At 43.6% G+C, this 13,635-nt stretch overlaps 1 protein-coding gene across 12 annotated transcripts in view; it reads left to right on the top strand.

Annotated features, from left to right (window-relative positions):
* ZNF516 (zinc finger protein 516) overlaps nucleotides 1-13,400 on the top strand; it is a 134,355-nt gene extending 120,955 nt beyond the window's left edge. For 5 of the 12 annotated variants that reach the window (XM_055367969.1, XM_055367968.2, XM_055367967.1 and 2 more), the window contains exons 4-6: nucleotides 87-191; nucleotides 1,065-1,132; nucleotides 9,058-13,400. In XM_055367969.1, the coding sequence (XP_055223944.1) occupies nucleotides 87-191; nucleotides 1,065-1,132; nucleotides 9,058-9,117 (233 nt within the window). In that variant the 3' untranslated portion in view covers nucleotides 9,118-13,400. The remainder of the gene's footprint in view (nucleotides 1-86; nucleotides 192-1,064; nucleotides 1,133-9,057) is intronic. The other 7 variants (XM_063699317.1, XM_063699318.1, XM_019014177.4 and 4 more) reach the window with 5 other exon arrangements.
* Nucleotides 13,401-13,635: the final 235 nt, after the last annotated feature.

Genomic DNA, 13,635 nt, shown 5'->3' with positions numbered 1-13,635 from the left:
CTCGCTCTCCTGCCTCCTCACCTCCACGCCAACCCCACCACGGCCCTGCCACCGCCACTGCCACTACCACCACCTCGCCACCGCAGGGACACTCCGGACGCAGGCCCGGCCAGGAGAGTTCGTCTGCATCGAGTGCGGAAAGAGCTTCCACCAGCCCGGCCACCTCAGGGCCCACATGCGGGCACACTCAGGTATCGCCCTCCCGCCCAGCTATCCCCAAGGGAAGCAGAGGAAGAGGGGTCTCTTCTGTCAGTGGCTTGACCATCCGCAGCGAGGGAGATAACTGCGATTTCAGCCCCTACCAGGCGGCGGGGGGCCTGCCATCTGCCTCCGGGATCGTATACCGGCCACCCCCACTCCACACCTGAAATGGGTTTTTTTGGTGTCCATGTGCCATGTGGTTTAATTTGAGATAAGCCTGTTTGCAAATGTTCCATTTTAATTAGAGAGTAACTGACTCCTCAGAAATGAATATGCTAATGAATGGCATTGCCACCAGCACACGTTTAATCAAAGCACCCTTTTAGCACAGCGTAGGCTTGGTTTTGTGTCCTCACTGGCACTGGCTGGACTCCGTGGGATACACCCGGGCCCCTTTGGACCACGCAGGATGTACTGCAAAATCCCTCAGCCCTCACGTAGAGAGCTTGCACCCGATCGGGCTGGAAACTGTCAGGACGGCGCAGGGGCATTAGAGAGACAGGGAGACGGGGTTCTCTTATCAGGAGTGTGAAGGATGCACACAGAAGCTGGTCTGATGCAAGATGACACAGGCCGAGTGGTAAGTAATGCAAGAAGAGGGTCCCTTACACACACACTGATAATTAATGTTGTCAGTGATTGCTTTCTTCAGCAGCGAGGTCTGAATTAAAAAGGGCAGTGGCCCCAGGCAGCCATTATCACAGTCTCTTACTGTAAGTGTTACGGTAAATTGGTATTTTCCAGCCACAGGCTAGGCGCTGGTGTCTTTTTTTGTGAAAGTACTTAATCTGTAATGGACTCATTTAATGTGCACGTCCTGAAGCTCACACGCTCATCTGTTAACAAACCCCTTGTTCCCACAGTGGTGTTTGAGTCCGATGGGCCTCGGGGTTCTGAAGTTCACACCACCTCCGCAGACGCCCCCAAACAAGTAGGTCTCATGTTGGATTGGATGTCTGGGTTTCGATGCGGTAGCTGGGAAAGGTGCACCATGATGCTCATCACTGAAGCATGACCTTCTTTTTGTTTTTTTCACTAGATGTGTAAATAATCCTATATGCTTTGACTTGGAACCTGACCCTTCGGGGCTGTCTGTGGGCAGTACCCGCACAGAGGTCCTCCCAGCCGGGTGGTGCAGGGTCTAGGTGCACACAGCTGGTTGTTGGTTGTATTGGGGAGGAGGAAGTCGGGACAGACTGGCGGTGACTGCAAACACTAGAAACTCCGTTTTTCCAAGATGGTTTTGGATATGAGTTTGCTTGAGAACAAATTATGGTTAACCTCCTTGAAGAACATTATTTTTGTGTTATTCCGTAAGAAAAGTTTTGTGTCCAGCGTGGTGTCTTGCGGCTTTGTGCCTTGTTTCTCTGCATTACGAACACGACTGGCAAGGCCAGAGTGCCTGAAAGTAGCTGTGTGCCTGTGTCTGTGCCTGCCTGTGATGCACCTTACCATCCAGGCGTGACCTGTGTACATGCATGACTCAGTATACACTGAGTGTGTGGGACCCTGGCATTAGCACGCGGTTCTGAGTCCTGCTCTAAAGTAGGGAGGCACCCACAGCCCGCAGCGGGTCTCTTGCATTCTCTCAGGCTGAGAGTATGTATTTTCATTGCTCTCCCATTTTGCCCTCCCGGAGGATGTCACACCTGTGTTGCACAAGCATCCTCTAAATAACATTCTGGCTTTCTCCAAAGACAAACTCTCCCCTTTGTCATTGAGGAAAGAGTTTCTTTGCCATGAGAGTCAAGCGCTGTCTGGGTGGTCGAATTCAGTTTGTGTCCCGGCGCTGAAATATCTAATTGTCTGTGGGATTCCTGGTTGCTGGTGAGGATGAGGGCAATTAAGACCTCCAAGGGATCTCAAGACTCCGCATGATCTAGTGAGATCTCAAAGGAACTTGAGAATCGTTCTAGTTTATTTCTAGAGGAAAAAGATAAGAGGCATGAAATGGCTTCACCAAGGACCCACTGCTAATGAGTGATTGAGCTGGGCTGGATGTAGAATTGATATTACCTGATGAGGGATTTCGGTTTTTGTTTTTGTTTTTGTTTTTTTTGCCTTGTTAGAATTTCTATGTATTGTTAAAGGCCTTTGCTTCATGTATTGTTGACAAAAACCCTTGCCATTTATTACAGGTTTTAAATAATTAGCTTCTGCCTTTCTTAATAAAACCCATAGTTACCCAATACTATGACAACTTATGAAATAAGTAAAACATCTTGCTGAAAATGGAATGAAAAGATTTCCAAGTGTATGACCTGCACTGCAGTTAGGAAGCATTGTCCTTTTTAACAGAAATAAAACCCTCTTGCCGCAAACAGTCACCATGATGTGTTTGTGGGATGTAGTAACAGCAAGGTCATGCCGTAATTGAGAATTACAAGTTGATGTTACAACTGGAGTGAGTGCCAAGTGTTCCTGCTTACACAGGTGACCCGTTCAACCCACCAAAGACCTGGCTTTTGGGTAGGAATGTTTGACAGGGGCGGGAAGCCAGGCCAGGCGGATCTAGGAACAAGTTGGTGAGATTCTTCAGGAATGCATGTCAGTTTATTTGCTGCCTATTAATTCTACCTAAGCCTCTTTGAAAACCTCTTGTTCCAGGGAGAAATGGGAGATCAAAAAGCAAATCATTTAGACTATTGTAAATAATTTTTGTGTTACTTATTGGTTATGCTGGGAGTTTATAATAATTGCTACTCATTCTTGATTCTCATATAGAAAAGATGTACTTATATCGCTCTCTTTGTCTCTCTAGACTAAAATGTTGTTATTTTATACTTCATACCAACTAACCTCTTAGTTTCAAGTTTACAGTAACTCAATATTGTGGTCTGAGTGAATGTGGCTTTCAGACTTAGCCTGTGTATTAACTGTTGGTGTGAAGATCTCGGTGGGTGAGCTTTCCTTTCATTCATAGGACAGTGGCGGTTCAGGCCTGGCATTAAAACTGAGCTAGATTTGTATGCGTCTCCTGCTGTGGCAGTTGGTTTGTTAAATTCCATATCTGAGTTCATGGCCTCTGATGGTACTTTTTTGTCTTTCATTACATTTAAAGTAGCTTTTGGTGATTTGTCACTGAATGCTCTGCAGAGTTCTCTAAGGAAATTCCATTTTCCTTAACGTACTTTGGAACTATAAGCATTCCCATAGAGATTTGTTGGGTAGGAAAATTGCAAAACACATCAGTAATAGGTAGAGGTTTAAATCCTAGGGTTCCTTGTTCTTATCCTATAATTCTCATTGTTTACAGAAACCACAATAGCTGTGTTAAATTTAGGATACCTTATAGATTATAGAAAACATTCTGTAGTTATGTATGTCTAGAATGTGATTCATACTTACCAGCCATGTTCTTTTTCATGTGGAGCGTGCTTTACTAACATTCATTAATATTTAAATCGGATTCTTTTCCTGTGGGCTTTAGATGCTAGGGATCATGGCTGTGTTTTTTTTGGATCATGCAACACTGTGTATTCATGCAGAAATTACTTGATGTGACACTTAAAGTCAATGGACTTTTATAGATATACATAATAGATGCTACATTATGTAATTGAAACAGTATTTGGAAATTCCATTTTATAATAATTTATTCACTTACTAACAATATTTATTGACCACCCACTGCGTGCCAGGCCTGTGCAGGATACTGGGGAGACAAGATAACCTTTTTTCCTGCTTCTCTGGTTCAAAAGGTCCATGGGTGGCTTAGACAGGAAGTAGGGCAGAGCAGGGCAGCGCTGTGACATGGGAAGGGTCCTGTCATTGAGGCTGGAGGCGCTTGGAAGACTATGGAGGGGCGGAGGGATGGGTGTCCCTAAAGAGCTCAGCACGTGGAAGGCCCGGAGTGGAGGAACACATTCCACTGGAGGAACTGGGTGGGGGTCAGCTCACGGAGGGAGAGCCAGAGTGGGTGGGCGGAGGCTCGGGCCTGGGGTCTAGAGAGCACCAGGTCTCCTTGTTGAGACTCATGAATTTCTTCCCACAGGGGATAGAGAGCCCTAGGCAGGGCTGACACCGTCAGAGTTGCAGCTTGAGAAGAATGAGCAGGTCACACGCTACTGAGAATGGGCTTAGTGGTTCCCGGCAGCAGAAGCAGGTCTTTGGAGGCGCTTAGCTTGATCCCAGTGAGAGACAAGGTGGCCTGAGCTGGCATGGGGCCGGAGAGAGCGGGTAGATTTGAGGGACTAGAACAGAGGGATTGGGCGTGGAAAGTGAGGGACAGGACGGAATGGTGTTGACCCTAGGTCTGACTTCAGGCAGCTGGCCCCAGGGACGATCCATTCCCCTGAGGCTGGAAGGAGGAGCAGGATAAAACATTTCCAGATAGAATTCAAGGTAAGTTTGAGAGCTTCCTGGAAACCCAGGTAGGAATGTCTGATAGGCAGGCGAAGATACGGGTTTATAGTGGAGAGGAGAGATCCTGGCAGAGACTGTATCTAACAGCTGTCAACATTTAAATTCATTCAAGGTCAGCCAGTTCTACTCTGAGAGACCCAGATAATATAATCTATTGGGTTATTGAGTAGAGGCTTTAACTTTGATCCTCTACCATAGACATATAATGTAACCTAAGTTCCCTTATCTGTAAAATAATGATAATGGTGCTTATTTTGTATACTTGCTGTGGAAAGCAAGTTAGGATGTACACCACAGAGCACACATTCAGTGTGACCTCTTGTCATTTATTCTAAAAATAAGCAATTTTCCTTAATAACTGGAGGAAACTCACATACTTGGAGAGCATTTCTGTGGTGAGCACACACGTGAACACGTCTACACACATACTTATGCCCGTGTAGACAGATGGCTGTCATTGATAAGCCGGTTAGTAGATTTTGCTTATGAACTCAGTTTGATGGCATGTTTTCTTTACTTGGTGTCTTGTGGCTTTGTCGGAACCTGCCAGCGTGCTTCTCTTTGTTTTGTTTGGTTTAAGAGACTTGTCGTTAATTATTCATTAAAGAGAGGATGCAGGAAAACCGTGAGTTTGAGAAAAGTGTTGTCAAGATAGGCATAGTTACCTCATTTGCTGCATTCTGTTCAAAAGCCCTCCGGTTGGTAGACAGACATGGTTGGTTTTTGTAGAACAACTGCCCTTACTTTGTCATATTAATATTTGAATATTCTATACTGGAAAATTCTGAGAAATCATGATATACCGTCTATCTCAGCGAAACAATTCAACAGGCACGAGGGCCAGGTAAATCTGCTGAAATTGATTAAATTCACCATAGGCCAGAATCAAGAATAAATAATTAAATTAAAGTCAGTTTAATTCATCAGCACACAGCTGAAGCTTGAGGAGACATAAAGTAGTTTCCTTTCGTGGTGACACTAGTAGCAGTCTTTTTCAGCACACGCACTGTTTAAGCCTCTTCCGTGTTATATACACATACTTTAAGACTGTAGAGGAGGTTATGAAAACCAGATAGTCAAGCAGCCATTTCTTTCTGAACACCTTCCTTTGGTAGGCGGTAAGGGTGGAAAGGATGCCTGGAGCCTTGGAAGGCAGAGATGGAGGATAAATAACAGGGCTACCCGTAGGCTGTGGATGCTCACAGCACACCCCTTTAGGCATCTCACTCTTTTGCCTCGATCGTAGACAAGCTAGAAGATGGTGAGAGGGTCCGGGCCCTGGGCCTCAGGAGCCCAGCTGTGAGGGCATCCGCCCTTGTGGGTGATTCTTCCAGCCCGGCGGTGGCACCGGTGCTTGTCCTTGGTGCTTTTACTAAGTGTTTTGGATTAAGATGGTTCCAATATCAAGGACCGCTGATCCTCCAAATCAAATTCTAAATGAGGGGAAGAGCTCATGCATGTTGTCGTTTAAAAGATGCTTGGTCATCCATTTAGCACAACTGAATAAATGTTTAGTTTCTAGTAATCATCAGCATTCATCATTAGAAAGAACACTTTCTGAAAACAATATGTTGAAATCTGGGTGTTTTGTCCTGTGGATGTTAGAGGAAAAACTAGGAAGTTTCTTTAGTGTTGCAGAGAAATTGATTTTTTTTGTTGCATTGTTGTTAAACATTAGAAATTAAAATGATTTTTGAAACCAAGAAAAATTATTCCCCCCAACCTCGTGGTTTTGGGATTTATTGAAAGACCAGAATGTCTGCTGAAATATGAAATCTGGTGTTTTGATTTGTTTGGATTCCTTGCCAGAATTTAAAGACTATGATTAATAGTTTATTTCTTATTATTCTAAATGTTATTTTAAAATGGTTAAGCTGGATAAATAATTCCATTAATCAAAATAACAGGAAATGAAAAAACAAATGGCGACCTAATTTGTCTCATTTTTAGCTGTGGCTATTATAATGCAAATGATGGAGAAATCTCGTAGGTTGGTACATTTGAATATATGCATAATCTATTTTCAGTATCACTTTTAGAGTCTCGGCATCACAGATCAGAGTTTGAAATTCAGCTCATTTGCTTAAGCTTTTCTTATTTATTAAACCAAACAAGCATCTTAAAACACATTTTCCATTTCCTCTAAATATAATATGCTACCAAAAATCATGAATTAGACCTGGTGAATTACCCAAAATCCCCCCAGTCACATAGCCTTTGTTTATTTATGGCTTGTTGGGTAAAGGTTTTAGTCAATAAAGCATTGTGTGTAATTGGTCCTCAGACACTTAGCATTGCCTGCGTGGCTGACCACAAGCCCTGTTTATGGGCTGACCTCCCTCTGAAGGCCGAGAGGTGCCCCGTGTGTCCTGGGGCATGGCGGGTTTTTTGTGTGCAGGGCATTGATCCACATCCACCACTACATACACATTTCCCTTGCCCTTACTAAAAGAAAGAGAGAAAGTGGACCTCGTGAAGTCCCAGTAGTCAATATCCATCCCTAGAACACTGAAATACCTTCAAGAAAGATAGTATGTCTTTCAGCATTACTGAAAAGCCCACAGTTCACAGCTGCAGAAAAGAAAAGCGAAATCTTCCGAAAGCTTCTCATGTTTTGACTACTCTTTCCCTTCCAGGAGGACAAGGCGATGTGGGTGTGCTCAAAAGATTATAGTGCGTCCACTTAATTTGAATATTTCTCTGCCTCCTTTCTTCCCTGTTTTATTCATTTCTTAAAAATGCTCTAGGGCTGCTTTATTGAATAATAACATGGCAGCCTCCGGTGAATCAATAACTTAAAACAACTCTCTTAAAAAAATGAGGTATTGGAACACATCCCTTCAGTTATGAAGAGAAAATGGGCATCTCTGCATCTGGATTTGTGAACACAATTTAACCACCTAGTTGTTTGGCTTATCCCGACTTTGCAGTGCTTCCAAAATAAATATTTTTAAAGCCTTCTGAGCCCTGTAATATAAAACGTTAGCCCTTCATGGACGGAGGGCCGTCTTCCTGTTGCCTCTGGAACAGTCCATTGATGCCTAACCCAATGCAAGTTTGTGACTTCTGGTCCAAAAGAAGAGCTACCCAGGTGGATGTGCCCTGGGGGTGCCGTCCATGTGCAATCTAGGCACACACAGCCCACCTCTTACGGTCCCTGACGTCTATGTTCGCTATGCAGAGACGGTCAAGGCCAAACTCCCAATAGCTCACTGTAACTCCCAGTTTTCTTTGGTAAACACGAAGACCATTTTCCTTCCAGAATGTATTTGGAATTGGTTCTTAGTGAGCCCTGTTGATGATGAATATTTCCCATCAGAACCTCAGAGATCTCTTCACGGCCTGACGTCGCTGTACAAAAATGTAAAACAATCTTTCTCCGTTTACTGCAGGAAATTCACCATCTACTTAGGGAAGTTTTATCACATCTCTCATTCCGTTACTGTTTCCTACATTTCAAATAAACTGCTGTCTCCACCACTGCGCCCACCCCCAACCCCTCGTAAAATTTTGTCCAGTATCTTTCTGACTTCCACTACATGCCAACGGGTAGATGTCACGAACACAGAGCCAGCTGTAAGTAGGAGTTTTCTGGAACTATTAACTAAAGAAAAGCCCTTAATTCATTATGTCAACCAGACCTTCCCCCACTCCGCCATTATTTCTGGGGTTCCTATAGGCATAGCTGGAAACAGTTAGAATTTTACACGAGTCCCTTAGTTTATGTATACATGTTAATTTCCACTGGTCAGTTTCACTTCGTCAAGATTTTAGCTGAAGGTTAATGCAGTTAAGTAAGATTAATCTGGCCATACTGTTTCTGTCCTCAGATTGTAAATGCTGTTGTTCAAACAGGGATGCTTCAAATGTCATTGGAGAACATTCTCTGAAAGCTGTGGACCCCCATTTATGCTTGGTTTTCTCTCGCAGTTCACTTTAGAATACTCCTTCCCTTTTTCCAACTTGGTAATTGTTTATGGAAATGGGTGAAAACGCTCTGAAGTTCTGACAGACCTACGTGAGAGCCGTGCTTTTCTTTTTGTTTGTATGACCCCAAATTCAGCCTTGTTTTGGAACTACCGTTCACTTGTAAATCTGCTTTGTGCTATACAGTTTTACAATCTGGCCGCCTCCTCATCTTGCCAACTTGTAACCTTCTCTCCAGAGCTGGTTCAGACACTATCATCTGCCATTCTTACATGTGAAACCATTAGGGAAGCCTAATGATCCTTTCTAAATCACACTGGAAATGATTCGTTTTCAAGCTGCCTCTCTTAAAGGCAGCAAGGCAAATTTAAAATACTTGATGCTCATTTTATGAAATGAGTTACAGCTCAGGTCAGGGGGTCTTCGCCTACTTGGTTGGCTTGTTTTGTGAAGGTCATTGTTTGTGTTCTTGGATGTTGATTAGAAAATTAATAGGAAAAATGCATTTAGAAACCAAAAGGCAGAAATGAGCTTTTCTCCTGTTCTTTCCTTTTTCTCACCCAGGGGAGAGACCATTCTAACACAGGTACCGTCCAGACAGTGCCTCTCAGAAAGGGAACCTAAAGGCGTGTTTCCGACGCACCCCAGGTCCCCGTAACGGCCATTAGCAGTACCCTCACGATGTCCCAGCAGCCTCCCACCTGTGACCTGGCCGCTCCATGGAAGAACAGCCGGGGAACTCCTGAGCAGACACCTCACATCCCGAGCCGCTGCGCTGGAGTGGAAACTGAAGGCAGATGCCTCTCCTTGTTAAACGTTCAGAAATAAATGAAGATACTATATTCTAGAAATACATGTAGATACTATATACGCATTTACGTGCTCATCGTCCATAGTCCCATATTTTCTTATAATAAACAGTAGTACTGGCAGGCACAGTAGGGGCACAAGGCATCTATCTTATTCAAGACAAGTTTGAGACACTGGAAAAAAAGATACTTGTTGTGTGTGTTGGACAGAGTGGCGAGGCTGAGGACTGTCACAGGGGCCTCCCATGTTAAGAGGGACTGTGGAGATGATGTCAGAACAAGCCGTGGTGGATTTGAGGTTGATCGAGTATTAATACTACTGCCTCTCCTTGTCTTAGTGGTTATTTAAAATAGTAAATAAGAGAGAGGAAGGAGGTGATGTTCAGGTGCTGTGGGAAGCAGGCTTGGCGGAGGGGCATGATGATGAGACCCTCATTGTTCACTGGCTCCATCGCACTCCTCCCTGGGGCCGTGTGCCTGTTCCATTCTTTCCACCATTCGAACTGAGCGAATCCGGCAAAGGAGACACGTCTGTGGGAATGCGTAGATTCTGCCTTGGAAGAGAGCTAGCGGAACACTAAGAAAAGCAGGCTTCTTGTTTATTCTCAGGACCTTTTTGTAACAGGGCTACATTCTGCAAACTGCTTACAAAGGAAGACTATACGTCTTAACAAATTACTTAGCCACTGAGTCCTCCCGATTCGGACCTGTTTTAGTAATAGCAGAAGAATCCCTGAGCAGGTTCAGGGGCCCTAGATGACTAGGGTGCTGAGCTCTGGCGCCTTCTGTCCCCACTCTTTGCCTCCCCGCCCCTTCCCTGAGCCACTCCAGCAAGTGGGTGTCTTTTCTCCCTGGGCCTGGTGACCTCCACAGGATGAGTAACTTTGTTCATAAAGGGTGGGGATCACCAGCCCCTTGGGTGGGGGACGGCTTTATATACCTCTTCCTCAGTAATGCAAATGCGAGTTTTTGTGGTGGGGGTTAAGGCCCATAACAAAGGATCTTAAACCATGCAGTGTACGCAATTGAAATTGTATTCCACAGATATAAATATTTTCTTTTCCCATTGCCGTGACACTATGTGTGATGGTAATATTTCTGAGAGTTTCAGATTTTTGCACATATGATTTTATGCATTATCAAAAGTTACTGCTGCCTTGAATGAAAATGTTCTGTGAAATTTTTTGCAAAAGCTTTACTAGGTTTTTTTTTAATTGTGAAATTTTGTAAAGGCAGGAAATGGATTAAACGAGCATGCTAAATATATTTTTCAAAAAAGCAATAATTTTACATGTACAGAAATTAACCTTTAATACTGGTGAGAGCAACAGTTTACTTGATACAGTAATGGACTAGTGCAGTTTTTGTAGACAGTGGGCTTCTGATACAAAGTCTTGTTTAAACACACACACACACACACACACACAAACACACACACCCTAAAGTGTGGGTTTCCTGTTCTAATGATTTGTTGAATATTATTATTATAATATTATTATTATTATTGTTATTGTTATTAGTTAATGTTTGGTTCTGGATTCTACTTGTTACTGAGTTTAAATTACTTGACAGTTCAGGTTACTTTGCAACACTTTCAAACGATGCAATGTAACTGGCTAGCTTACATATATATATATATATATTTTTTTTTTTTTTACTTATTTTTTTCTGATATTCTTACACCAGATATGTACGAAAATGATCTGTCCTGTTGGTGTAATTAGGAATGTCCATGCAGATACAGTTAAGCAACTGTAATTGACTGTTCTGTAAAGTTATTTTGGGCAAAGTTGCGGAGACACATTCCTCTGTCCACCTAAGAAATCAGAAGACACTTCTGTTGATTTATGTTTAATCATTTCAGTAGTTTCCCCACAGTGATCATTTCTGCATTTTCTGGCTTTTGTTTTCTTGGCTGAAAGTGAATGGTGACTGTTAGGAATGTCAGGGACTAGTGACCCAGTCCTGTTTCTCTGTGTTTTAGTTATTAAAAAGAAATTCTGTACCCAAAGTGACACAAAAGTGTAGTCTACATTTTTACTGTTTCAGAAGCGGCATGGAAAAGTGCAGTTGGCCTTTGGAGCTGGAAGTGTCTTGCTGGTGAGTCTCCATCCTGGAGACTCTGGTGGGGAGTGGGCTGGCGCTGGGGCCCTGCCGGCCGCGTGCTGGATCCTTCCTGGCTTGCCGAGAGCAGGCGTGGAGGACAGTCAGCTTGCGGGGCCGCGCAGGGTGCACAGAGTGCAGGAGGAAGGTTTTCACCCAGTTAAACAGACTGGGGGCCCCCCCCCAAGAACGCCATCGCCTGAGGCCAGCTGTGGGCAGGCCTGGATGTGTGGTCCCTTCCTTCCACCCATCATCAGTATTGTATTGGTTTGTTAATTTGTTGATTTGGTCATAGTATTTAATATGATTTGTGTTTTCTTATTTATTTAGCCACTGTTTGATTCCCTTTTTTTTCCGAATGGTAATTTCTGCATGATACACTTCTGTACGTTGTCTTCTGACTGTTACAGACTTTCTACTACCTCTCCCGATCTGCTGTTTCCTTGTTTCTTAACAGGATTTTTTACAGTGTTGCGTCTAATGTAACTTAGACAATAAAGGGTTTGGTTGTCTACACTGCAGCTTCTCGGTGTCTCTCCCCTGCTTTCCGCTCGCTGCTTCCTGCTCTGCTCCTGCTGGGGCCTGGCTGCGCCCTGGCCTGCCTTCCCACACTCTCCTGTTTCCCGCTCATCTCTCTTCCTCATTTTTGCATTCAAATAACACACAGCTAATGAGCTTCTAAAAATCTTTTCAGGTTGTTCACTTGTATTCCTTAATTTGAAGAATGAATATTTAAATTCTCTCAAAAGTCAGATATTGAGGATCTTCTCTGGGAAATTGGCCACTGTACCTGCCCACCTTTCTGCCTGGTTCCCTGGAAGGTCTTATTGTCATCTTAGACGGACAGATTTCATTCTCAGCACTATACAGATTTGGCTTCAAAGCCAGGTGAATTTTGCCTTTGAGGCTCTGAAAAGTATTAAGTGTTTTAAGAGGTCCCCCAATATTTACTTATTTATTTTTTAAACCAAGAAAGACACTGGTTCCCTGAAAAGCAGTTGCTTCAGGAAGTAGCAGTTGGGAGTTGCATACAGTTACTTCGTCAGAGAAAGGAGCACCCAGTATGACAGGCCCCCGCCCCTGATCCGGCCACTGTGCACAGGTCGCTGAGGGTGTGAGAACACCTCTGCAGGGGCTCCGGCACATGTGGGTTTCATCATCTCACACTCCTTCAGGCTGCAGGGTTGAGTGCAGAAAGGGCAAGCTTCATCTCCATGGTGCCTCTCCAGGCTGGCAACTCTGGTCGGCCTCTGTTCTTTGGACAGAGAGGGTGTAGGTTACAGGGTCAGTAGGGATGCTTTCTGGATCAAAGAAAGTGGGTGCAGTGCTTAGTCTGTTGTGTGGAAGAGGGCACCTCCTGGGCTTTCGTGGCTGGAGACTGTCTACCAACATTCCTTCCTTCAAACTAGACAAACCCTCCTCTGCCACCCCCAGCAAATTCTCAGAGGTTTCCAAGCTGTAGAAAAAGGAAGGAAGGAAGGACGGCATTCATATAGCTTTACTTTCCACTTCAAAATGTCTTAAGTAGCATATGTTGTTTTACTGCTTTTAACTTTGGTGAGTTCTAATTTCAGAACGTTTTGTTCACTGAGCAAAAAAAAAGATGAAACAACCACAGGCCAGGACTTCAAGTGAGGAGGACGCCTTTGTTTGCCGTGGTTGGTGGGAGCACACGCTGGAGCCCGGTAACATGCCTGTGGGAGTGACCAAGGGCCACCCGCCCAAGGGAAAATGTTCATTCTTCATCAGCTTTGCTAATTCTACTTTGAGGCAGTAAAATGCAAAAGACCATAGAATTTGTATTTCTTTTTTTAAAATACAATTTATAACATTATATTTTGTACTCTTTATATTAGAATTTGTAACTAGATTGATGTATTTAACTCTATTTCTGAAAAAGTAATTCAATGTTTTAGTTGTGTGATAAAAATATTTAGATAAAACATATTCATTCTATTGGAATTTGAAATAAATAAAAACATCTTGGAGTTCTGAGATTTGTAAGACATTTTTCCCCAATTGCAGAGGGTGGCTTAAATCGTTTGACAGCCGGCTTTGATCTGTGGTTATTTATTTTTGTTGGCTGAACATAAACCAAAGTGTTAATGCTCTTTATTTATAGAAGAGTTTTAGGATGAGTCACAAGATCGTTCATCTGAAAAGATGCCCAGATGGCCCGAGTGGTTTTTTTTTCAACTCTTTTGTGGACTTGAGGACATACACTTTTTTA

The sequence above is a fragment of the Gorilla gorilla genome, chromosome 17, assembly GCF_029281585.2.
Source record: "Gorilla gorilla gorilla isolate KB3781 chromosome 17, NHGRI_mGorGor1-v2.1_pri, whole genome shotgun sequence".
Lineage (NCBI taxonomy): Eukaryota > Metazoa > Chordata > Mammalia > Primates > Hominidae > Gorilla > Gorilla gorilla.
This window is presented reverse-complemented; position numbering and strand designations above follow the sequence as displayed.